Source organism: Oxyura jamaicensis, chromosome 11 (genome assembly GCF_011077185.1).
Source record: "Oxyura jamaicensis isolate SHBP4307 breed ruddy duck chromosome 11, BPBGC_Ojam_1.0, whole genome shotgun sequence".
Taxonomy (NCBI): domain Eukaryota; kingdom Metazoa; phylum Chordata; class Aves; order Anseriformes; family Anatidae; genus Oxyura; species Oxyura jamaicensis.
In genome coordinates, this window is record NC_048903.1 from 6,415,449 (window position 1) to 6,441,691 (window position 26,243).

General features: G+C 40.0%; 2 protein-coding genes across 3 annotated transcripts; both read right to left on the reverse strand.

The window, feature by feature from the left end:
* Positions 1-829: 829 nt before the first annotated feature.
* On the reverse strand, positions 830-20,687 carry HEATR3 (HEAT repeat containing 3). 2 transcript variants are annotated; one of them, XM_035336719.1, is made up of 15 exons: positions 20,533-20,687; positions 19,036-19,208; positions 18,170-18,257; positions 16,985-17,097; positions 15,087-15,196; positions 14,180-14,320; positions 12,583-12,866; positions 11,800-11,890; positions 8,626-8,783; positions 7,530-7,612; positions 7,131-7,267; positions 4,748-4,836; positions 3,762-3,905; positions 3,478-3,654; positions 830-2,560 (listed from the first exon to the last, which is right to left on the reverse strand). In XM_035336719.1, the coding sequence occupies exons 1-15, from the start codon at positions 20,635-20,637 to the stop codon at positions 2,441-2,443; spliced, it is 2,013 nt and encodes a 670-aa protein (XP_035192610.1). In that variant the 5' UTR covers positions 20,638-20,687; the 3' UTR covers positions 830-2,440. The 2 variants fall into 2 exon arrangements, with proteins under 2 accessions (XP_035192610.1, XP_035192611.1); XM_035336720.1 differs by lacking the exons at positions 19,036-19,208; positions 20,533-20,687 and adding an exon at positions 17,512-17,593 and having other exon boundaries at positions 18,170-18,263.
* A 146-nt stretch (positions 20,688-20,833) lies between these two features.
* Positions 20,834-25,976, reverse strand: CNEP1R1 (CTD nuclear envelope phosphatase 1 regulatory subunit 1). Its single transcript, XM_035336721.1, has 6 exons — positions 25,829-25,976; positions 24,019-24,090; positions 22,945-23,018; positions 22,504-22,613; positions 22,332-22,386; positions 20,834-22,088 (listed from the first exon to the last, which is right to left on the reverse strand). Exons 1-6 carry the CDS (start codon positions 25,851-25,853, stop codon positions 22,047-22,049), a joined length of 378 nt encoding a protein of 125 aa, XP_035192612.1. The 5' UTR covers positions 25,854-25,976; the 3' UTR covers positions 20,834-22,046.
* Positions 25,977-26,243: the final 267 nt, after the last annotated feature.

Consider the following 26,243-nt stretch of genomic DNA (forward strand, 5'->3'; position numbering starts at 1 on the left):
TTCTATATTAGTTTTAGTATAAACTCACAACAAACTAAAATGCTTTTTTATGTCCTCATTACTCTTCCAGCTATTAGGTTAGAAATGGCATATATACCAGAAGACAGAAGGAAATACTTCAAGCCCTAAATCAAAGCACTAAGTCATATACTTCTACAAGTGTTATAGTTTCTACTACGAATCTATTTTATAATGGAAAAAAAAAAAAAAAAAAAAAAAAAAAAAGATTTTCTAAGGTATTTAACTGATTAGTGCATAGCAAAAACAACAACAACAAAAAACATGAATTCCTACTAGGAGAGCTTAAGATCGAAATGACAGTCTTTACTTTCATTTGAAGGAGAAAAATAGGGTCTGACAGATTATACTACAGAAGTAGGCTTTCCAGTTGCAGTGTTTATCTGCAACTTTCATATTTGTACCTTAAGGTAACACCACCACCACTCCCTTAATTGTGCTAATGGGCCCCAGAGACCAGATTCTGACCTCTTACTTGATGGAAAACATGAAGCCCTGACACCTGGGACAGAACAATCCCATGAAACACAGCAGGCTCTTGACTGACTGACCAGAAAGCAGCATTCCAGAGAAGGACCTCAGGGTCCTGGTGGACAACAAGTTGAAGAGAAGTCAGCAGTGTACCCCCACAGGGAACAAATGCTATCAAATACTGGACTGCCTTGGCAGGAGCATGGTCAAGAGAACCTACTACTTCCCTCTATTCAGCATTCATGAGATCACACCTGGAGTATTTTGCTCAGTTTCTCCATGGAAGTCTTTTTAAATGCTTCAAACCAGTATTAATGCCACCCCTCCCTTTTCTTTTTTAAAATCAAACTAATATTATACTATCCTCAGCAAACAGCAAGTATATTAACATTGGGATTAAAATCCACACTGTGTAGTCTTATGCCCTAATCCACCTCACTACTCTTTCCTCAGCTGTTACACTCCAGCCCTTGTCACTGGCTGCCCTTGCTGAACGACAGGATAACTTCTTCAACAGCTCCATCTCCTCAGGACTTCTCCCAGACTTTTGGAGCCAGACCCAATCGCCCTGGAGCCTTCCCAATTGTGCACACTCACTTGCACACTTGACTAGCAGGCATCACACCACACATTTAATCAAACTTCTGAGAAGTACTAGCAGTAACAGGACTTACATGCTGTGGAGCTGCTTAAAACTCAGTTTTCACTCCCTCTTGCTTGCATTTGGCAAAAGACCGTATGTCAGATTTTTTTTTTTTTAAATCAGCCATTTGCAAGTTTTCTGGCCAGTTCCAAAGCCTGCTTTCCAAACTAACAGACTGATACCTTACAGACTGAGTAAATTTGGTCTTTTTTGTTTCATGCCTAACACCATGCGCAGAATCTTACCAAAAACTAGACACCTATCTTAACAGAGGGAGGAGGGATGTCCCATTTCAAAAATCAGCATAAAAAATGCATTTTCCTAAAAAAGTAAAAATAAAAACCCCTGAAGTATATGAGTATCTCGTTCATAGATACAAAACCAAAACTTTGGATACATGGGAGTGCACATACAGTCTCTTCATGAATCAGTGACATTTTTGAAAATAGTTTCTGTATTTTACAGCTTAAAGATCTCTATCGCAAATACCTTAAAAAGATTTTCAGCAGTTATAAAATTACTTTAGATAATACCTCAGTATAACAAAATATTTTTATTATGTTTACTACTTCCCTGAATTCAAATTCATCCTGATGTAGAATTACAAGGAAGAAGGTACATCGGGAGACTTGATTTTCAGAAATACCAATCAAATTAAAAACATGGAACTGTTTAAGAATAGCATTCTCTCAGACTGATTTCAAGAGTGAAAAGCTATCATACCAAATCTATCATAAATGAAGCAAACAGTTTCCTCTTTGATAAACCTTAAGAAGCAACAGATCTAAGTGCTGATAGTAATCTATACAATGTCACACACTTTTCTTGTGAATCTTGCCATAAGTGCCTGTGCAATTTTAGAAATAGTTAAGGGCAAATGGCAAATAGGAACAACCTGCCACTGCTCAATTCCCTCAAAATATCTTCAGCGTCCTGTTCCCCCCACCTTGATCTAGGGCATATCTGACAATATTCTTTAAATTACTTTTTCATGCAATTGAACTTGTCCACCAGGATACATTACAGTTTCTTAACAATGACAGCGGTGCTATTTACAGATCTCAGGACTGCAAAAGCACATTATCATCACTGCTAACATTTAATCTCAAAGTATGCTATGCATTTTTATGCTGATGTGACTTACATATTGCATCAACCCAGGAGTATAAAATACTGAATGTTTAAAAATCTAATAGGAACATGAAAGCAAAAACTGTTCTGCTCAATACATTTTAGAAGTTCAAAATGGTTACATTTTTGGAAAACATTTTTCAATAAGGAAACCTTATTTTAAAGTTCCTCGATGTTTCAAGTTGGGTTTTTGCCTAGCGTCTCCTGATATGCAATGAATCGTCTCAAATTCATCTTCACATTGTCAAGAACACAAAGCTGATCTGTACTACATTGTTCTTTGCCTTCTTTTCGCATCTGTAAAACCAAAAAATACATATTTTACTAATGGAGAAGTTTTTCAATTAGATCACCAGAAGTTTCTAACAGTTGCATAGAGGTTCTCTAGCAAGGCACGCTACCCATGCCTTTTGAGAACACCCACATATTTACGTGCACACATTCACAGCTAGCAAATGCTTCTGCAAGTAATTTACAAGACATCTCTGCCCAGAACTAGACTACTACTGGCATCCTATTTTGCTCATAAATCTAATACATACATTTATTAACTGTAGCTTTTTAAATTAAAGACCTTGCACATCTAACTAACCAAACACCTGTAGTACTGTCAAGTATTTATTTTATATACACATAAAATGTACTTAGTTCTAAGACTACAGAAATCATTCCTCAGGCTTCATCTGAGCGAAAAATTATGCGCTGAAGGTCATTTGCTATTTAAGACGAAGTTCTAATTAAAAACACAGCTTAGAATTTTAGCTGTGTAGTTCTTGAAAATACAGGATAACTAACCAGCAACAGAACAGAAATATCCACCTGCAACTACATCAAGTCAAAAACAAAAGATGTCAGTGTAGCTTCAGATAGGACTTCTCTCTCCCACCAAATCAGCTGTTCTCCAGGGACATCTGAAGGATTATTGTTACAAGAGTTTCAGGAAAATAGTCATTTGGACTTCAGCAACACTGATAGTGTATCACAGATGTTGCAATGCTCATGCTGTGTGGATACTTTAATGGTTCCATGAACTGCAAGGTAAGTACATTTCTTCTGCTTTAAAGCAGGATAGCAGGAATTCAATTATTTGTTTTCATTTTTCTGCTATGATCTTATAAAGTCACACAGTCCTGCTTAATTATCTCTCCGCCAGCCCACAAACCCTAACCCACATCATGTGTTGAGATACTAAGCTGGCTGCATCCGATGCCTACCCTCATTTTGAACACTGGCTGAAATTCTTTCAGTGCTGGAAGCAACTTCATCTGTACCGCTGCTTTTTCTGCTTCTTTACCATCTGCAAATACATCAAAAAGCGCATCCAAGGCTTCTCCTGCTACTACAAGAGAAGATTCCTTCATAGCAACCTCAAGAAGAAATTTTCCAATCATCTGAAATAAAAAAAAAAAAAAAAAAACATTTTTCAAAGAGTACTTGTGAAAATTTAAAGAAGCATCAAAACAGTTTCAGACTTACAACACAAAGTTTGCTTTTTCACCTTTAGCGTTTCAGCTGTATCTTGTAATTTTGCCAGGACACTGCCAGAAATTCCGAGGATGCTCACCACATTCACTCTAACGCTGGCATTGCTGCTGTGAATACCAGCTTCACATAAAGCTAGTAGCTGCTCAGGAGTCATACACTGTTTAGCAATGGAGAGGAAAGGGAAAATAAATAATAATTTAAAAAAAAGAGAATTTACACTTCCAGGGAAATTTTCAAATATGACATTTAGGTAATCCGCTTCTACTGAACACACAGGCAGATTTCTAACACAGAAATAGAAATTCCTATATTATGAAAAATACACGACTTCTGAAAATGTAATCAACAATAAAATAAAGTTAAACCTTCCTTTCCAACTTCTTATTTCTTCCAGAACACAACCAAGGCCATTACAAAGCTGAAAAAATGGTTCTGAGCCCAATAATGTTTTCACAAATTTACCTAGCTCAATAGCTATTTCTAGCTCATTACAACTTATTTCTCTTTTTCAGTTTAAAGACAGAAAGGACCCACAGACCACCTAGTATTACCTCTTTTACAACGAATTATTTTGCTTAATTTCTACGCTTACCTCATGCTCAACGTTGGACATCTACATCCAACAAAGATTCTAGAAGAACAAACAGCTTCAACCGGGTGACATCAGGAAATAAAGACTCAATACATGTAGGTGGTAATTTAGTAGATAAAATACTTGTCATTATATCAGTCTCATCTCAAAGATGCTACCTGGGTTTTTTATTGCTATTTTGGTTTTGAAATACACCTCACTTGTTTATGCGTTATGAAGAACATATATAGCAAAGTATTCCTGTAAAGTCCAAGAAAAATATTAAGTCTGAAAGTACAGGGTTTTAAATCATTCAGTGTTCACAATTACAGATTATCTCATGTAAGTGATTTTATTTAAAAAAACATTTCAGCACAATCTTACATTAATTTTAATCTACCGCAGCAATTGAGCTTGAAACCTCTTACCTGGGAGATGTTCTTTGATGCCATTGTTTGTAAGAGAGCCCTCAAAGCACTGGTTATGGCTTCCAGGAATTCTGTGTCTTCAGGGAGTTCTGTCAAAGAATTGAACCCAAAGCCAAAAGTTAATCACAAAGATAAAGGATATACACAGCAAAGAAATATGAATTCCTTAATTGTTCCTCCACATACTACCACAAACAGGATTTTCAGAGACTGGTCTTTGTAGGTTGTAACCATAGTGAATTTTTAAATTCAGTATTAATTGTATCTGGAAGATAGATCATAGTTCTTTTTGGTCTTTATTTTCAGGCACACCCCTGGTTAAGCCATTTGCATGACCTAACATATAGTATAAACCACCACACTCAAGAGTAGCAGCTTGAAAACTTGGTGTTACATGTGGGCCGTATTACATGAACAGAAAACCACAGAAGCTGATTGAGTACTTTAGCTGCCTTCTTCTAAGTAAGCTTTTTTAGACACCCAGAAGATTGGACTCTTTCCAATTCATTTAAAGAGCCTGTTTTCTAGTGGTTTAATAACCTTTTAGAAATGTACAATTCAAACAGTGTTTTCCTGTTTAACTCAAAATTCATCAGTAGAAGCACCTTCAGTGCAAGTTCTGCATTTCTTGAAGCTTTTGTTTTCCTCTGAGTTCTTATGTTCTGGACTATTCCGGAACCAGAAACTCTCGTTAATTTAACATGCATCTCTGCCATCCCCGGTATGCAACTAGATCATTATGCCTTTTTTCACCCCGTAAACCACAAAATTCCTTGTAATCACTTGTTGGTGTCTGATCAGCTCTTACTGGCAGTTTCCATTAGATAGCATTTAACTATTGAAAAATGTTAATGAAAATGGACATGGGCCATTAAGTTAATTTATTAGTATCCTCTGTGTACTGCCAATCATTTCTCCAGTTTCATCTAAGAACTTTCCAACTACTGCGAGGGAAAATATCTTCATATTTATTTTCATTCCCTGCATTTTGTTTTTTTCAAGTACTGTGCTCTGATCACATCCTTCTAATGTGACATTTTGATTTAAAAATGCACGTCTTGCAGGCAGTTGCATTCCAAGCAATAGTGCAGTGTCATACTATACAAGTAAGGACTGCATACACCGTATTTGTGGCTACGAATGAAGACACTTGAAGGAAGAGAAGAAAACCAAGCCTCTCAAGCTTCTAAAAGACAAGAAATGACAAAGCTATGCATATGCTATGCTTCAACAGATCCATTTGAGGAAAAATGTTTTCTGTCACTTTTGAGATTTGGCAGGCTTTTCCAGCCTCTAAGAATCTCTCTGATTTATTGATGAGCCATGACACTGACCCTAAAACAGAAACACATTAGTAAAATAGTTTGAATGAAGCAGCCTATCAGGGAACCAGATCACTGACTTGGAACCAGGTGTTTTTTTAAAGACTGAGTTCAGCTTCTCTACTGTTAGTAACAGAGATCACAGAGTAAATGGCCCAGCAGTATTACTGGAATGACAGTGATTTAACATAAGAGATTACAGGAGGCAGTCGGAAATGCTAACTGCTGCATATCTGCATTAGACCAACACGGTATCTCTAGGAAATAATGTGTCTTGAAGGAATTACGGTGGATGCATTACAGTGATCACCAGGATATATTTGATATTCTAAACCAATATCACTTTTAGAAAAATGAAATTATCCAATTTATTGTCTTCTCCATTCAAACTGAATCACCATCATAACAGGAAGATAAGCAGCTTTCACATTTAGTCATAAAAACTTTGCTCACTTTCTTTTTATAAATATATTTTCAATGAACTGTGAAAAATCACACACATAATGTATGTCCTGGAGACAAGAAGGCTGCTATCTTCCCTACTATAATAAGAACATGCATTATGGAGATCCTTGCAATAGCCACTTCTACCATAATTTCGTAAGACTCCTAGAGAAAAAAAAAAAAAAAAAAAAAAAAAAGATGTAAAGAAACTTCAGATACCCTTTTTTCATATGGCTATTTAGGTTATTTTCCCCACTTAAAAGGAGAATGTCTCTTCTTCATGACTTGGCTGATGGATGAAAAACTGCTATTATCAACAAATATGATCACACAAACAGTCCTGATCTCACAGCAAAGTAGAATTAATTTGCTTTGGTGAATTTCTTCTTGCACGTACAGGCATAAGCCAGCCTTGCATTAGAAGCATACTTGCTCAAAATTCAATTTGGGTGAACATGTGTCAGGATACACTGTTCTGTTAGCACATTTCCAGCATTCAGAATCCTTATTTTGAAAGGGCAAAGGAATAAATTTAATAATAAAATGGCAGTAAAACTTGATGTGCATATCTACCTTATATCTATACAATAGGTTAAGCACATCTTGGAACATCTTACCTGTTTTAGAAAAGACCAGCTGTGAAAGGTGCTGTGCAAGTGACTGAAGTGCTGAAGCTCCTCCAAGACAATCCACATCTGACACTAATAAAATGCTATGAAGACATGTTAAAGCTCTACACTGCACTGTGTTCAGTCTGAAACAAACAAATGAAAAATGCACTTAGCAGATCTTTGTAAATAAATGTTGAAATACAAAGAAGGATCTTGAACTAAGTAAATAAACCTGTAAATTGGTTTGCAGTTTACACGAAGATTTGTATCTCCTTATGAAAATCACTTATCAGATCTGCCATCTTCCAGATCTTAAAAGCAACCCAAAGGTGGACAATCCTTCTAAGAATTCTAAAACAACTGAATATACATTAAAAATAGCAAGAGAGACAATGAAATTCCTACTTTTGAATTAATGGTTTCCAAGACGGATTGTGCATACAGATGTCTAGAGCAACACTGTTCGGAAAAGCAGTTTTTTCAAGAATCTGGGGAGGGGAAAAAGAAAGGTTTAGCAATATAGCTTATTTGTTTATTTAAGCGTGGGGAGGGGGAAGACTGAAGTTTTAGCTTAATGTCAAACAGATACCTCAAATCAATGTATTTGATACATGACTATCCTGCAAGCTTTGCAGGCAGCAAAAGTCTCACTTGCTAAAACTGCCAGAATCTTCCTTAAACACTCAAACAGAGCAATTATACACTGGTTTAGCACAGCATATCTTAAGTATCTAACTGTACTGAACAAAAGGTAATTTTCTAGGTCTCTGCTATATTTGTTATTTATTTAAATCTTTCTTCTCACAGATTCTGTTTCAGAACTTTCATATAGCTACAAATGTAAAAGATCTTGACATGAATCTTAGACTGCTTGCTATAAAGTACAAAAATCCCTGAATGTTTTTACCTCAAGTCTTGTGTCAGAATTCTATCACAATGTTGAAGTACCTTAATAACTGATTCAAGTCAGGAATGTTATCTTTACAACCCCAGATAAGAATGACCAAAACAATTCTGGAACAAGAACACCTGCATTTTTGTTGGTGTCAAATACCGTACCCCAGGTATAAAAGAGAGTAAAAGAGGAACTTGTCATTTTTCAGCACTGACTGCTGTTGTTCACATAGGTTACTTGCATTTGCCTTAGGTAACATGGAAATTTGGCACCCAAGCTTCTACTCAAAGTTCCCTTTCTTTTTTGCAAGTCATCTTTCCACGTGCAAATCAAGAAATAACACTGTATTTTGGAAAAGCCAACTTAATTAAAAGACAAAACCACAAGACTTCAGAAACAGAAGTGTTCCATTCCTACTTACGTTATTTAGGTCAAGACAACTAATGTAATGATGCTACACCTCTAGGACAAAAGAAAAAAAGAAGCTAAACTGTCTTTAAAAAAATGTTCCTCTTCTTCAGATGGACTGGAATAGTTTGTTTGCCTAACCTGGGATACAGGCACAAATCCAAGATTGTACCATGTGTTGGAAACAAAAGACGGTACCTTCTTTGGAATAAGGTTGTTCAGAAATGCTGAGTGAACCTCATCAGAGAGGCATAGGGGTGTCATCAGTAACCCACTACCTTCATTGTAAGAATTTTCCATAAACAGGTCGCTTTCATCACTGCTGGAGAGCTCTTCCCATTCATCATCAGAGGGATCTGAAAACAGAAGAGAGACTTCTAAATGTGACAGTACTCATGCAATAGGTACCCCGCTTCTGAATTATACTTGGCTCCAGCTCTTGGTTTAAGAGTCTTAAATTCTAGTGCTCTAACGAAGTGCACGTAACCCAAGAACCATTAAGCAACAGGTATAAATACAGAACCACTTTTGCTTAAAGTGATTAATTTTAAAAAATTCCTTATTTTATATTCACTCAGGGAACAAATATTCTTATCAAAGAGGTTCTCCATACACAGACACCTCTTTCTCTGGTATGCTTTACTTCGAGATATCAAATAATGTATAAAAGAAGCACTTCATAAGAAACATAAAACATTTACTAAGATTTTTAACTTGGATTGTACCAGTTTACTTTTTGGGATAGATTCAAGCATGCAAATACCCCAGTTTCACTTGCTTACAACTCGAAATCAGGTTAAAGTACCTGTTTTTTCTCACAGTCCTAAAGCCACAGACAGATATCCTGTAACTGGGTGCTAACTGAACTGGATGAAAATGCTGCTGTCTCTACAGCAAAGCCAGTGAAAAGGAAATCATGACAACAAAGCAAGGCAAAGCAATCCAAACCATCTCTGTTAGCCATTTCAGGCAACATATTTTAAGTAACTTAAACAAAGTTTATAGTTATTAACCTAAACTGAGTTTATACTTGCATGATTTACTACCCTAGCAGATCTGGAAGGACAGCTCTAGGAAGAGAATTAGCAATGGGCACAGCTACAGCAAAGAAAATAATCTGCCTATGGCTAAAAGCTGACTTGGCCTGATGGGCACAATCTAAGTCTATCATCCACATTTAAACTGGTATTTCCATGTCCACAGGGTTTACACTGGGTTTACACTGATTTACAGGGTTTACACTGATTTATCTGAAGTTGTTTTAGACCTAGTTACATTTTAACTGGTGCAAAATTGCTGTTTACACAAGCCCTAAGTCTACAGGCTGGAAAGATCCTCCTCACTGAGGAGTGAAAGTTCTGCTTCTATGAAAAGGTCAGGATATTTAACTACTGTGAAAAAATATATATTCATCTCCATGTAATTTGTCTGACAACAAGTTCATGTGTGATCTAGTTACTAAAATAGCCGTGCACTTTTTCTGTGGCAAAAGGTAAATTATTTCACTTAAAATACAGTAAAAGGTCTAAAAGAACGGATGTCACCTGCACTGCGCAGTACTTTAAGAATTTGTTTCAAAGAGATGACTACTGTTTGTCTGATACAAATTAACTTATTAAGCTGTGACCACTTTATACTACAAGCAAAAGAAGCTGCCCATGTTAACACTCAATTAATTCCACCCCCATAGCATGTTGGTATTACTAAGTCTTTCCATGAGAAAACATCATCAGATCCACAGGAACAACAAACATGAAAACAAAGCCCACATGCCCCTTTTAGTCTGCCTCTTGATGCTTCTACAAAAAAAAAATAGTTTCCAAGTTTTCATCTGCATCTTAGAGCAAAGGGAAAAAAAAACTAATTTGAAAATTAAATGACCACTATACTAGCTGACCATGTTACAGCAATAAAGACAAAGGCAGTGTTATCACAGCTCACAGTGAGCAGGGCAGAGCAAAAACTAGACTCTAGAACATCAGCCCACAACTAAGGTCAGGTTTCTTGTAACATTATTGGAAATACATGAGCATTTCCAATGGCAATCCTGTCTTAACTAGGGCTGGCAACCTACGAACCACAAATTGGACAGTAATGCCAGAGTCGCCTGATTCCTTCCTGTGTCCCTGTTAAGGGGGAGAGCACTGTGTTTCTCTTTCCAAATGCCAGCCAGCACTCAAGAGAACATCTCTTCACCAGTCTGGTTATTTCCCTTAGTTCTGTGGCAAAGTGAGTGTTTCTGTGAACTCAGCCTAACGGCTAAAGCTATTTTAGTCATCAAATAGCTTGAAAATTAAATGAACAGCTGCCTCTGGATTCCTCTTAATTTCTACCAACTACACTTCTGTCTGCCCATGAATGGGTAAAGTAGTGTAGTGAAATACAACACAATCAACCTTACATTACACTGAGTGAATGGCAGAATATGCAGCTTATCCACAAGAGATTTTCCAATTAAAGGGGAGAGCTTATGAATTACAGCTCATTAGATGAGAAATGCAGTTATGAAAGGAGCTTCATATACTAGGTGCAGGATTTCCTTGTGCTGTAAGAGAAAAAAAATCACCATTGGGAATATCTGGGTATTACTGTGGATTTTATTATTAGAACCTGAAAGATTTACTTACAAAGTTATCTCCTACACAATTACTTTTGCATCAGGCTCACAAATTGTATTAGTAATTAAAATGTTTGGTATTGCGTTTTTAAACAGAATTTGAGACTCACTTCTTTTCCTGAAGATTTGGAGAAATGCCATCAAAACTTAAAGCTCATAGAAGAATATAAAATATCTTTTCCCTATTCCACCTACCCACAGTAACAGCATTAAAAAAAAAAACAACCTCTTAAAGGCAGAACTCTTAACAGTCTACATCTGCATTGCTGCCAGAGTTTCAAGCAAAAGCCATCTCCTTCTTTCGCCACATTTGTAATATCAAAACTAAATCAAAACTAGAACATTTCTCTGCTTAAAAAAAACTGATGCCCCAGTCCCGTAATAGGATTCACACCCATACTATATCAGATTAGCACTTAGACCAGACTAACTGAACAAAGAATTTGCTGTAAGACTTTTTAGGAAATGTATCTTTGGCACAAGTACTCAGAACAAAGCCTCCCTCTTTAAATCATATGGCATTTGTAGTAACATGCAAAAAAAAATGTAAGCAAAATATGTTATTTAAACGAGAAAAATACTTAAATTAGTAATAGAATTAATTCTTGTGATTCTCAATCAGATAAGGACATCAGGGAGACAAATCTATGTGCATTCACCCTAAAGGCTAAGACCACCAAATAGCAAACTAAACATGACTTATCCTAGAAACAAAAGCAACACTAACACTTGCAATGAAAGAGATTCCTACAAACCTTCACTGCAGCACATATTAACAATGATTTCCAAAGCAGTCTGCTGAGCCATCAGTAAGGCTGTCACTTCTTTCAGTTCCCATTTATCAGACTAAAAAAAAATATGCAAAATTTAATTTTGGAAAACAACATTTCAGTGCAATTTCAAGTACCTAGACTGTCAGTGAAAAATACTACCCAGCTATTTCCTCTTCTCACACCCCCACCCCCAAAGCTTTTTAAAACGAGCTAAGAGGCATTATCTATCATCTTTCTGTCAGATATTTCAGATGACCAGCTGTACTAGTGAACAAATTTTACTTTTAAAAATGCCATCTGCACTAAAATCATAACAGAAAAGATTACTAACGTGTTACCTAAAGCCCTAACAAAAATATTTGTTTCTGTTTTCTTTTCGCATACAGAACAGCAAATGCATTTGTTAAACTCAGCAATCTCCACTCACGATTGAATGGTTACAACCATTAAACATCTCAGTCATCTTATACAGGGATCAGGAACTTTCTGTGCTAGCTACAGGTAAAAGGGTCAGGTTAGCATATACTTCCCACTAGATGAAACAGATGGAAATGTGCTTTCCTTATTTGTTGCTCAACTTGACTACATTTGAACAATTTGTGTTGAAATTCTCCATGCTCACCTTTGAAGTCTTAACTAAAACAGACAAGCCACTTGGGAGTTCAGATTATTAATGGTAGTAGTCAGTTACTCTGGCAAACGCTAGTCAACAACAGCCAGATGCTCAAATACACTAAACTCTCAGAGGCAGACAGCCACACTTACTGGAAGAAGGTCTGAAATGTCGTGTTCTCTTCTGACTTTTCCTTTTGGTACTTCTTCCATGTCATCATCTTCACTTACAGCACAGTTGTCTATACCATCACTCATGTTTTCCTCAGTTTCTGTGTCTGCAGCAAGCTTTAACCTGTTTTTTTCAGCTTCATTCATACGAATAATTGTTTCACCAGCATCTATTGCTAATGATTCTGAAAAAATCTTCAGGATTGCATTAACCATGCTTCCCAGGCTGCCTGGTGGAATGGTGTCCTTGATATTCCAGATGGTGCCTAAACACAAAATAGTTGAAACGTAAAAATGCACTAAAATACTCAATTCCCAGCTCTGTAAGAGCCATGTATTTAGTGAGGACACAGCTTACACAAGTTACAATATTCAGTGCTTATATTTCATTATGAATCTTTAAGTCCTTTCTCCACAGATTTGCTTTTTTTTCTGTTTATATCTGTAATAATGTCCAGACCATAAGCTCAAGTAAACTCTAGCATGTAAGAATACACACAGTATTTTTAAGGAGTAATTTTGGTGACACTTTTTACGTGTGACAAAAAAAATCCAGGAGATTACCACATTTTAAGGATTCTCAAAATTAAACTAATTTATTACATTTCCATACCAAAAATCACAGTTAACCATTTGAGGTAGAAAGGATGACAGAAGATAGAAAACGTGAGGTAAAAAGCTTATACCTCAAGATCAAAACAATCCCTGTACTATTTATTATTGACTCATTTCACTGGTGAAAACCAAATGAACCTTTAAAATGGGTTATCATGCCGAAGAGGTACCAAATTCAGAATCAAGCAGTTGAGACAGTTCTTGAACTATCTACAGACATTTGGAACCATCTTTCCCTCCAAAACACCTACTGTGGTTTAACCCGGCCGGCAGCTAAACACCACACAGCCGTTTGCTCACCCTCCCCCTTCCCTCTCTGGGATGGGGGAGAGAAATGGGAAAGTGAAGCCTGTGAGTTGAGATAAAGACAGTTTATTAAGACAGGAAAATAATATTAACAATTATAATAATAATGATAATATACTACTGCTAATAACATGTACAAAACAAGCGATGCACAATGCAATTGCTCACCACCCGCTGACCAATGCCCAGCCCAGCCCCGAGCAGCCGGCCCCCCACCCCGGCTAGCCACCCCTATACATTGTTCAGCATGCCGTCAGATGGGATGGAATACCCCTTGGGCCAGTTGGGGTCAGCTGTTCTGGGTCTGTCCCCTCCCATCTCCTGCTGCACCCCCAGCCTGCCCGCTGGCAGGACAGAGCGAGGAGCTGAAAAGTCCTTGGCTTGGTGTAAGCAGTGCTCTGCAGCAAGTAAAACATCAGCATGTTATCAGCACTCTTCTCATCCTAATCCAAAACATAGCACCCTACTAGCTACTAGGAGGAAAATAAATTCTGTCCTAACTTAAACCAGGACAGCACCATAGAACACAAGCCCAAGAGGCAGAAATAACCTTACGAACCGTCTATGCAGGCTTTGCTTATAGCTAGGTGATAGGACAGCACCCCATTACTTCATGTGCTGTCCAACACAAAAGAATGAATGCCCTCAAACATCATACCTGCAATCAGTGTTCTCAGAAGTACATGCTTCATTGTGGTCTCTGGACACAACATCACAGTTTCCAATACTTGTTGTGCAGAGGCATTGAATGAAGAAAGCAGATCTGGATTATCTTCCGTCACTGCCTGTAAGCAGTTTGCTGTAGTGAACAAAAAAAGATAACTAACAAACCCAATAGGAGCTTTCAGTCTCCTAGTAAGAATGCACTGTACTCCTGAAAGCTGGAGTAATTAAATACAAACAGGAAAAAACATGTCCTGCAGCATCATATTGTAATGGTATGACACTGTCCTTCACAAATTGTTTTAGATTAACAGACATCCTCCAGCAAACCCGTATGTAGTACAGGTGAGAACAGTACCATATCAGACACAGGACTAGCTGGATCAGTTTCAGCTACATTATATTCAATTTCTCCGCCATATATGCATTAGGAAAAACACCAAAAACATTCCAAGTACATACACAACCAAGACCCTTATATAAGACCGTAACAGCAATACTAATACAAATATGATCGCAATGATAGGAGTCATTTGATTTTGTTCGTTTTGTTTTTCAGATGGACTATGTACTTTGCTCTAAAAAAAAAAAAAAAAAAAAAAAAAAAAAAAACAAACAGAAAACAAAATGAAAGACACATCCTCATCCTTCTTCATGTACTTTCTTTCCACAAATTTTTTCCTCCCATGTAACAATCAATGCTCCATTCCCCTTCAGACTGAAAACAAACAGAACAGATGCCAACTTCTAAATGATGAACTGTTCAGAAAGGAATTCAAAGCCTTATATTCAGTGTACAGTTTAAGTAACAGGTGCATTATGCAATCGATTTGACATCAGTACTACATTCAGATTGTAAAGAAAAAATATCTTTAGACCTTTATCTTCTTTTTACCACTTACCTACTGTAATAGCCAGGTCCACGTTTGTGGAAAATTTCTTCATGTAATGTAACACAGCCTCCAAACACCCTTCTTTATTGAATATGGACACTGCTGTATTGTTGCATTCACTATTGTTGCATAAAAAAAGGTCAATAAAATACTTTTCCCAGGAAAAAAAAAAAAAGTTATTGTAACAACATCTTAAGTAACATGTACTCAGTATTTCTCATGTCTGTATTTTTAAAACCTACCTAAGAATTACATTTTAGCCAATGAGCTGCCCCTCATTGCTGAGGTTATGGTCAATACGTAAAATGGAAAGACGCTAGAATACCTCTGAGGAAAGCTGCCTTCTGTCAGCTGCTTCCTCATACACCTTATTCAGGAGTTTATTAGCCTAAGTGCATTCTCTTGTGAACAGAGCCAGCCTGCGCATGAAAGGCAGCTTACAGCTGCGGGCTACAAGCCAGCCCAGGGCTTTCTGCACCCGTGGATGACTTCATCCACAGACACACCGATAACAGAAGGGGCTGCTGCCTCTCCTATCGAAAGAGTCATTTAATCTAGAAAATGACCACTGCTTGACATTCAGAAATACATCTTAAATCAGTATTAAACACAACATTCACTTCAGTTAACAACTGTGGGATTTGTATTTCTTCAAGTTTCCACAGCCATTTCTGTTTTTAACCAAAATATGAATTAAGACAAATTCTAGCTAAAACAGCATTGGACCTGACTAGCTACAGTGTTCTTCAAAAAATTACTTTTGAAAATATCGTATCTCATTAGCAACACCAGCTCCAATTTTTTAAGTACCAAACTTAGCACTGACGCCAACAGTTCATGGTCATAGCCACAGAGTTCAAAATACAGAAGTGATTTATAGCACGCTTAATGATTACAGTTCCTGTTCCAAAGCACTTATGTCTACACAAAGGCAATTAAAGAAAATGAACACACACAAAAATTTAGTTGACTCAGAGTTACAAGGGGTCACATTCTGTGTAAGATGCTGAGCAAACATTTTCTGTACTGTTCTAGATGTCAATCCCTTAAAAAAAATAAAATAAAATAAAATAAAATAAAAACAAGACCTCAAGCCAGCAACCATACAGAAGCAACTCCACTGAAATACTGTATAGTACAAACCACAATTCTATATGGACCAAAGAGCAAAATGATGTGCAATTGTTACAAAGTGAGGAGAAATAATACAAAATTCAAGAACTTCTGTAACTGGTTTTTATCACTTCCCTGTCTATAGCCATTTCCACATGAACAGCGTTGCTGTACCTCTTTTACCCAGTGTTTTCAATATAAATTACTAACTGAGCTATTCACATTCTTTTCTCACAAAATTATGCAGTTATTTTTTTTTTTTTTTTTTAACCAGTGCCTCACTCACTGTGGGTAGTTGCTCAAGTACTTCATATAACTTTCAATAAGTTCTGCAGAGGGAATAAGCACTAAAATAAAAAAATTCTTTAAAAGCCATCTCCCGTATCGTAGTATGGATCTACAGGAGCTGCATGCAAGACAAGAAAGCTCAAACTGTCCAAGTGTCTTCAAACACACTATGACAGAGCGCCTTCAGAAAACAGTACCTGAACTTAGAAGGGTCAATAGAAAGAAAACTTTGTTGCTCTCCTGAAACTAATTAGCAGCTTTGTACATTTCTAAAATCTTTCACTTACAAATTTATTCTCTATCATAGATTGCTTTTGCATTTCAGTTGTGGACTCGACGTTTATTAGCAAGACATGTAGGAGCTACACAGGCAGAAATCAGAACCTGCAACTGAACATATCTTCTCATGCAAGGACAGCCATTTCTCTTCTGCCTCGATCACCATGCTCTTTCAGGAGCAATTTCATTTAGCTCTTTTGAGAGGCAAGCGTTAACATCGAACTTACCATACATTCCACAGCAAGTTAATAGCCTCATTGGCTATATCTTCAACGTAATTTTTGTTCATCTCGCTGCATTTCTTTGGAGAGAGCTGGTTAGCATCTAGTCCAGTGCTACACTACAACCAAATAAGAGAACCGGGGTTGGGAAGCAAGCCAAGAAGAAAAGCAAAAACTTAAAATGTTTGAAGCAGAGGGAATTGAGAGATCTCTCATGAAGTGTTTAATATCAGAAAACCTGACTAGTTTTCTATTCTCTATGAAAACTGAGTCACAATGGAATTGAATCATTGATTTTTTTTTCCTCCTGTAGAAACAGACTCTTACAGTACTTGCTTTGCAGTCAGACTTCAGAAACTTTTATTTTTATAAAGAAATGCTTAGCAATTTTAGAACCTGAAATGTCATTTTGGCCTACTACAGTTGGTATGCGATTTTCAGCAGTTTTAATCACAAAGGCTAATTCGCTATCTATATTGCTGTGCTTTACAACAATACTATTACCCTTATTTTAAAATGGGGAAGAAACATACAGAAAGTGATGGTATTTCTCAAGACTGCTCAAAGACAGCAGGTGACAGAACTCAATGCAATTTCCAAACTGCACTGCAAAACCTGGACCAAACAGAGAACAGGTATTCAGTACAGATTATTCTACAGAAGCAGTAACTACTCAACCGTAAATTTAAGCTTTCATTGAGACAAAATGATTTACCAAAACCTCTCACTAGAATAATGATGCAACATAAATTTTCTATCTAAATCTTGACCGACAGACCTGACTTGCCCTGAACGACACTCCAGACCCAAAATCTCCAGCCTGTTTATGCAAAACCCATCCTATGCAGCACACCTCTCCATGGACCCAAGTTAGCAGGTCAGAAGGCAAAACCAAGTGGTTTGTAGTGTTTTTAAAAGAGTTATACATATCAAGAGTTGTTAGTAGTGTAGATTTACTAGCAAATCCTAATGATGAAAAGGCAACATATTCTATAAATTCACTTGGGTGATACCCAAACATATAGCAATTAACAATCCTGAAGAGCAGATACATCTCCTGAAATATTCTTTTAAAGATCTTGCAAGTATCTTATCTTGAAAACAGATATAAAAAAACCACCAAACTACATTGGAAAATAAGATAATTAAATGGCTAGATTGGTTTTAAAATCAGAATAAATATAAACGTACCTCTTTCAGAAGTGCAACAAGGGGAGTCATGATGTCTTTTGTCACCATGTCATCACAGACTTCAAACCCTCCGCAAGCACTCAGATTTCTGGGAAAAATACATACTTCGGATCAGATTCAGTACTTTCCAGGGGTATTTCAAAAACCTGTATTCAATACTTTTTCTGTAAAGGTAATGGTATATTTTGGATTAAAAAGGATCTGCTTAATCACTATCTTTAGTCTTCTACCCCTTCCTATAGTAAAGAATTTAAGTTTGGTGTTAGAAAAAAAAAAAGATTTATCTACTTGTCTAGCATAGCTAGGAGGCTTATCTAGTCTAAGACACAACTTCTGAAAGCTACTCATACGGTGTAAGATACAACTTGAACGTTATTGAGTATTAGTATTATGTTTCTGTACAAGTACAGCAAGTGGTAGGTCTGAATACAGAATGACAACTCAGAATGATGCTAGTATTTAAAAGGCTCTCAAAAGCAACATATGTGCACTCTCTAGCTAACCCACTACTCCTGGGGTTATCAAGACACAAAATGTCATACCAGCAGCGTTCAAGTTCTCTAGATTTCTTCACATAACAGGTTTTCTTTCCTGAAGTAAGGTTGGAAAGCAATGCATCCCACTGGCAGCAGCTAACTTAAACCCTGTTCCTGACACTGAAGCCTGAGGGTGCCCCATCAGGCCAAGAGAGTCCTCCCTCTCCTCTCTCCAAGACTTCGACTGACTGAGGAATACTTACACAAAACAGAGTTGAAGAAAGAGAGGGAGGGAATTTAAGGCCATGGCTTTTAACAGGGGAAACCCATTCTCTTATTTACCACACCAAGAACACCTCGTTTGAACTCTGAATGTTAGCAACTGCTTACCGGAGAGCGCCCGCAGCTGTCTCACGAACAGCTAAACTGTGATCCAGCAGCATCGGTCCTAAACACCGGACAACGTCTCTCTGCAAAAAGGCCGGGATTACATGTTTCTGCTGCAGCAGCTTGGAAATACTGGCACAGGCACACTCTCTCACTTCAGCACTCGGATGTTGTAGCTGGGGAGACACAAACAGATCAAGGGCAAGGGGAGAAGTAGCTGGAAGTTTTTAATCAAGTGAAAAGGCTCATCTGCCTTTCCGTTTGTAGACCACAGCACAGTAGCTCCTGCTTTACTGGTCCTGAAGAGAATCAAGAGCTTTCAGCTTCCACAGAGGTTTATAAATCTTCACACGGGTTATGAGGTTATCTATAATGACTGGATAAATCATGTTATGGGTGTTAAACAAGAGAGCAGTAGTTCAGACACAGATTTGACGCTAGCTGGCACTGGTGAGACCTAGTATCTACTTTTGTTTACCATGCTTAAAAAAGCATGCACAGAAGTAGGGGAAAAATACCATCCAGAAGTATAATGGACATAAGAAATGACACCATAAAGAACTGAAGAATCAAAAAATATGCAAACACATAATAGCCCTCAGGCAAAGGCATCTGGATAAAGAACACAAGGAGCAACTGTTCTCTCTGTCCACGAGACGACACCAGCTCGCAGTGTAGCAGAGGTTTAGACGAGCTGTCAGAATTGCAATCCATGAAAACAATAAAAGTGACTGCCTGGAAGGCCATGGGGATTACTGAAAACAAAACAGAGAAAACAAGCACCCGCTGAAGAGCAGAGTGGAAAAGAGTGTGATACCATACCCCACAGACCTCTCATCCTCACCCATGCATTTGTATATGTTTGTACTTTTTTGTTTTAAACCAGCAACAGGATTGTTTCAGAAAAATAAGCAGTGATTTGTTCAATCTTTTCTTTCAGGTGAAGTGACCAAAGGGGATTTATTTACAAAAGGGAAAGCAGCTTTTTAATAATATCAACCTAACGCACGCACAAGGAGGTTTAAGCTCCGGTTTTCATCTGTAATGCCTAAACCCAAACCAAAGGAACGTGGCGAGTAAGTGCCTACTGCCAGCCATTTTCAGCATCTTGCCGGAGACTTCCTAGAGTGGCTGACGCTCGCTGCTCTTGCTACCTGTACAAAACCCTCGGACGAGGCAGGCGGCAGCAGAACCGCCTTCAGAGCCCCTCCGGGGAGGTGAGGGGAGGCAGCATAGCGTCCCGTCCCGTCCCGTCCCGCTCCGAGCCGTCCGGGCAGCAGCGGAGCGAGGCCCAGCTGGGAGGCAGCGCCTGCCTTCCCGGGGCCAGGCGGCCGAGCAGTGCCGCCGCAGCACGAGCGGGGAAGGCACGGGGGGCCCGACGGCGGGGCGCCCGCTCATCTCCGCGGTCCCACCGCCCCGCTCCGCACCCCCGGGCGCAGCCGGCTCCGGACCGGGGGTCTCACTCCGCTGCCGCCGCCGGTTCCCGCGGGCCACGCTCACCTTCTCCAGCAGCTCCGCCGCCGGCTCTTCCTCGGGGCTGCCCTGCTCGGGGCCGCTCGGGGCCGGGGGGGGCCTTCGGAACCGCCGCGCCCGGCTCTTCCCCATGGCTGCACGCCCGCTCGGCGCCGGCGCACCCACGTGTGCGGCACAGCGCAGCCGCGGCTCGGCCCGGCCCCGCCCGGCTTGGCTCGGCCCGGCCCCGCCGCCCAGCGCCCGCCCCGCGCCCCCCCCAGCGCCCCGGGCCGCAGCCCCCGCCTGCGCTGGGCGAAGCGGGCACGGTGCATTAAGGAGGGCACAGCTCTTTGTACAAAGGGTTTATTTTATACACCTTTACCTACAAAATATACAGCAGTCTGAAACCACGGACGGGCAGAAGGATGAGAGGAAGGAGCACAGACGATCTTTAATGTCACCATTGACAGCGTACTGCAACAGGCTGCCTTGTAGTTACTGAAGTTGCAACAGCTGTGCACTTTTAGTCATTTAAGAGAGTTCAAAACTATTAAAAAGGCACCTTAAACAACTTTTAGAACTCTTCACAGCCTAAGCTATTCAAAAAGTTACACTTCTTGCAGGTAACATCCACACCTTGTTCTTAACACTTTGAATAACATGTTATTTTATTGTGGCACTGTTTATGTTTTCTTCACCCAATCTGAAGCGACACATTTGGAATACTAGTTTCATAGTCAGACTACCACAGCATGAAACCCACTCAGAATGGTCTTGTGAATTAAGATACAGTACAGTTTTACAATCACTTGGATGGTGCAAGCGTATTTAAGACAATTCTTAAAATGTGAAAATCTTAAAATAGCAGTGTTGTGACCAGATCAATCAATGAGCTGCATGTGACCACAATGAAAGTGGCTGGTGCACCATATATACACACAACTTGACAAACATGATCCTTGATATATTTGCAAAGTTCTTAAACAGTAAGACCAGTTCTCTCCAGAACAGACAGACAGACTTTCTGCGAGCCTTTTAACCAGTTCCAAAAAGTGACGAGGAGACAAGGACAGCTGTAATGAGTAAGTGTGCTAATAAAACATCACAGGAATGGTTTGTGTTCCTTGCAATACTGTTCATGAGAACAAAAGAAAATCCATATAGCATGTATTTTTTTTTCCTGAACGTTGGCATTAGTCTCCTATTTACAACAGCTTACAAAGACGTAACACAAATGAGGTTTGATTTTCAAGTTCAACTTTATAACCAATTAACATACTTCTCCTGTATGTTCTGTTTTAGCTGAAGTAAAAAAGTGACATTAATACTGAAAAAGAGGTAATCAGAAGTAGCAAAAGCACTGATATGATAACAAAGAATTTGGATAAATATTCAAGAAAGTAATATTGCACACTTTCACTGTCAACTGTGTAAGACTCTCACTCCTAGGCAGTGACAACCAGTCCTGTTTGGGTGGTTTTGTTTCTTACTGTCATACTACCTTAGAAAAAAGGTCATTTTTGGTTTCCATGGCAGTGGAAAAAAACGAAGGAAGACAGCCCTTATTGAACATGAGGCCTAGGTTTCAAAATTAATTTTCCAGTCTGCAAGACAGAAAAAAAAAAAAATAAAGTTTAGATCCTGAAAGCTGAGTCTAACAATTGCACTTCAGTTCTACAGGCTATGTTTAAAAAGACACATCAAATACTAAGTGTTCTGTATTCTTTACACGCACCCACACAATTGGATACTGCGTATATAAGTGCTGTGCAGAAAAAAAACCTTGCACGCCTCTTTGAATTACTGGCATCTTAAAAAACGGGTTTAGGCAGTGAACCAGCACTTACATCATCACAGGACATGTTATATTCTGCCAGAACGGTTCGACATCGGGCTGCGATACTATGCGGAGTGTGTCAAGGAAAGCAGCTAATGCTTGCACATGGTAAATATTAGCATATGCTAATACCCTGACTAATAACTAAAGCACTTAACTTGACAAACATGATCAAAGGATACATTGATGGTGCCACAACTCTTTTATGTATTCCAGCAAAGAACAAGCCTATTAGGGTAATACAGCTAATTGTGAAAAATGGGTGATTCCAAAGCGATGTGAAAAAGGACACCTAGGAAAGAAATCCAATTACACCTAGCATGTACTTTCTTAAACCATACAGAAAGCTGCTATCTTGTTCAATGAATGCAAAAAACACTGCCCTTAGGCATTTCTACACACTTGTGAGCAATTCTTTCGATACAGATTCACATAGTAGCATTTTGGCAGGCAGTGTCCTAGGACATATTCCACAACCAGCCCAGCCAGCTTGAAAGCTGAAAATGATCTCCCGGTGTCATGGGAGAACCACCTTTAGCCTTTTGCCTTTCAAGGCACTACAGCACTTAGCTGCAGCACCAAGCTACGAAGCAGATCAGCTTCAGGACTAACACAATCTTTACCTTTTGTGTCTCTGGGTCTATTAACCAGTTCCAAGCACCAGTTGCTGTGCAGACCGATACCACTATCAGAATCACTGATAAAAGAAAGAATGAGAGCCATAAGCAGTCTACGTCACCCCTATCGAAAAGCATTTATTTTTCAACAGTGGCTCTTAAGCATTTTTGTGTGTGTGTATGTGTGTGAAAGTATTGTCATTCAGTCTTCCTACATTTTAAATGAGTTATATGTACTAAAAGTTTCTGTATTCTTTGAGTATGGAAGCTTCAGCAGAATCTTAGACCCAAAAAGCAGTATGTTTCTACCACAGACTACTGACCCCTAAATTGGCAGTATATCAAGGGTACGTTGTGCCTCCCTCACCCCCCCCCCCCCACTTCAAACTTTTCTGTTAGAGCAGATGAGGACATATTCTGCCCTTAGTTCTCTCTGCTTCGAGCCTCACTGTTTTAATTTCTTCATCTTCTTTTTTATAGGGACTATCTAACCCAATCACGTTTGGTGCCGATAACTGAAGTGACTAACTAGGCAGTACAAGCCTTCAAAAAAAAAAACAACAACAGAAAAAAAGAAAGCAACAAAACACAACCCAACAACAAACCAAAATAAAACAGGGAAAAAAAAAAAGACAAATTAAAAAGACAACAAATTAATGTCCCAGCTCCTTCCAGAATAATTCAGCCTTGAGCACATTCTGTCTTGCCCTCTGGCTAGAATATTAGTTTTAAAAACATATCTGCCAGGACAACTGGCACTCTGAATATTGGATATCAACTCACTCCCTTAATTCATACATTTTTTTGATTTGTCAAATTTGTGTTCAGGCAACAGTGGAAATTGTCATTGGAACCCACTACATGGTTTCTGAAGAACAATAACCAGGCAAATATTAAATTTTAACTGTAGGTTTACACATTACTGCCTTCTTGCAGAGTATACGCATGCCACAGAAACCTGTGTAAGAGTACCGTGAGCACAGATTTTTGTTTGGGCAAGCACAAATCAGAGATACACACGGGCAGATCTAAAATCCTTATAAAACAGAATCTTATTCATCCCTTCAATGTCAAACTTACTTCTCCAACGTCCTGTAGCTGGTTGCAAACATGCAATATATTCAGTAAGTCTTCGTTCAAAAGCTTTGAGATCTGAGGAGGATACACAGCAAGCATAATTAGATCTTCATCTATTTAGTCAAATTATGATGTAAGAGATCAAAGGAATTGACTTTTTCCCTGTGCACACCACTTTCTTAAATAGAAACAACGCATTGATCATTCAGATGAAATAAAAGTAAAGTCAGGGTAGCTTCACACAACTCCAGCAACAATGTGTAATGACGAAAGCATACTAAATGCAAGAAACATTCCTGCTTATTGGAAAGAAAATCAATGTAGTTAAGAATCCAGAGTACTTTAGACAGCTTTTAAGAATACCTGGAGTTAGATTTAGAATACTTTAAACAGCCCCTCCACACAAATAAGAAGTAACATATTTTAGAACATTAAGTACATCAGGAAGCCGTAAGTTCTATTATCCATACAGCAGTGAAAAAAGAAAAGGAGGTTGGCAATTTGCTACTTGTTCAAGGGGTTATTTCTAGCAGTGTGGCTTTGATTACTTTATTTTGTCGAAACCTTTAATGCCATACAACAGAGAGAGATACAAATATATACGTAAGCTCCACAGCAAACACTAGTTCACTGATCGTACTTCAGTTCTTTAAATATATGTTTTTCCTTATCACCATCGTTTTACTGAGGTCGTTTAAATTGCTGTTACAAGATGAGCAGCACTTCAAGTTTATACTTCTAATTTGTTTAAAGATCCTAGCCAACCACCCAACGTTTGCCTACAAAGAGTGGTTTCACCTGAAGTCTATTTTAGACTCAAGCTTCTGTGAAGCAAGGTCAGTATTTAACAACATTCCCGTCAAAACCAGAATTCTTCGTGGAGTGAGGTTTTTAATAGCATACACACACAGGCTTTCGGGTGAAATGTTTCAGTTAACGCCACTCTCAAAACCCTTTCCTTCAACTTAAAACTACCGCTAAATTACTTAAAGCGCCACCATAAAGCGATTAGAGAACAAGAATAGAAGAAACACGCCTGCCGTGATCATTACTAAGGCATTTTTCCAAATTTTAAGCTTACTCCCAGGAGGCTGGGAGGTGAATTCCCGCAGCAGATTGGAGCGCCTCGCCCCCCGCCGCAGCACAGCTAACTGCTCCCAGCTGCTGCCCCCAGCCCGGCGGTGACGGCCCGTCCCCCGCCTCCCTTCTGGGGAAGGCGAGCCCGTGCCCGCAATTACAGCTAATTAACTGTTCCCTGCAACCGGTCACCGAAGCTAGAAGACAGCACAGGGAAACCAGCTCCGAAGAACAGCTTCCCGCAAAGAACTTTACGGAACAGCACCCCGTGGGCATAAAGGCAGGTGATGGACAATCGTAGCCCCCCGAAACACTCATAGACCGCAGGCACGCTAAAACAACAGCGAGAGCCCACAAAGCCTTCAGGGAACGGGCACGTTAACGCCTTTATTTGGGGCTGCCCGCGCCCTAGGAACCTTTCCGAGCTGACGGCCGCGGCACCTGGCACCTGACGACGCGGGGCTGCGCGGGTCGGCAACGCGCCTGCCGAGCCCCCTGCCGCGCCGCAGCCCCCGCCGCCTTTTCCACCCTCCTGTCCTGTCAGTAACACCTCCCGACGCGCGGCCGGGGACGCCGCGGCAGCACCTGGGGGCTTACCCAGCCGAAATCCCCCCGGGCCTGTCACAGCGGGGGCCGGGAGGCAGCGCCCCGGGACTGCGGCTGAGGGGGAGCCGAGGCCTCCCGGCAGCCCCGGCCGGCTCCGGCGCGCTGCGGCAGCGCCCCCCGAGGCACTCACCCTCGGCCTGCTCCAGGGAGTTCATGGCGGCGGGCGGGCACTCGGCGCCCCCTCCGCGCCCCGCCTCAGCACCCCGCCGCCGCCACCACCGGCCACCCGGCCCCAACCCGCCCCCCAACAATGCCGCGCCCTACTGGGCAGCTCCCCTCCCGCTCGCCACGCCCCCTTCAGTAAGCGCGGCTCCCATTCGCCCGAGCGGGCACGAAGGGGCGTGGCGAGGGGCGGTGCTCGGTCAGTCAGAGGAGGCTGCGGCGGGGTGAGGAGTTCCGCGGGGTGGCGGCGCCTCAGAGCGCCTCGCCCCGGGCTGCGGCCCCCGAACAGCGCCGGCGGCCGCGCTGCTCAGCCCCGGCCCCTGTGGCGCTGCGTGAGGCCGCTGCCAGAACGGGCGAGTGCCCCAAAGCGGCGCCTGGTGGCG

What these genes read in the sequence shown, in the direction of transcription:
- HEATR3 (XM_035336719.1), bottom strand. Translation starts at nt 20,637, where the DNA reads ATGGGGAAGAGCCGGGCGCGGCGGTTCCGAAGGCCCCCCCCGGCCCCG. An exon ending in TTGTTGCACTTCTGAAAGAG is followed by an intron (nt 17,098 to 18,169) that starts GTACGTTTATAT and finishes ATTTGGTTGTAG; the next exon opens with TGTAGCACTGGACTAGATGC. An exon ending in AACTTGCTGTGGAATGTATG is followed by an intron (nt 15,197 to 16,984) that starts GTAAGTTCGATG and finishes ATGCAACAATAG; the next exon opens with TGAATGCAACAATACAGCAG.
- CNEP1R1 (XM_035336721.1), bottom strand. Translation starts at nt 25,853, where the DNA reads ATGAACTCCCTGGAGCAGGCCGAGG. An exon ending in AGCTACAGGACGTTGGAGAA is followed by an intron (nt 23,019 to 24,018) that starts GTAAGTTTGACA and finishes TTCTTTTATCAG; the next exon opens with TGATTCTGATAGTGGTATCG. An exon ending in ATAACATGTCCTGTGATGAT is followed by an intron (nt 22,089 to 22,331) that starts GTAAGTGCTGGT and finishes TCTGTCTTGCAG; the next exon opens with ACTGGAAAATTAATTTTGAA.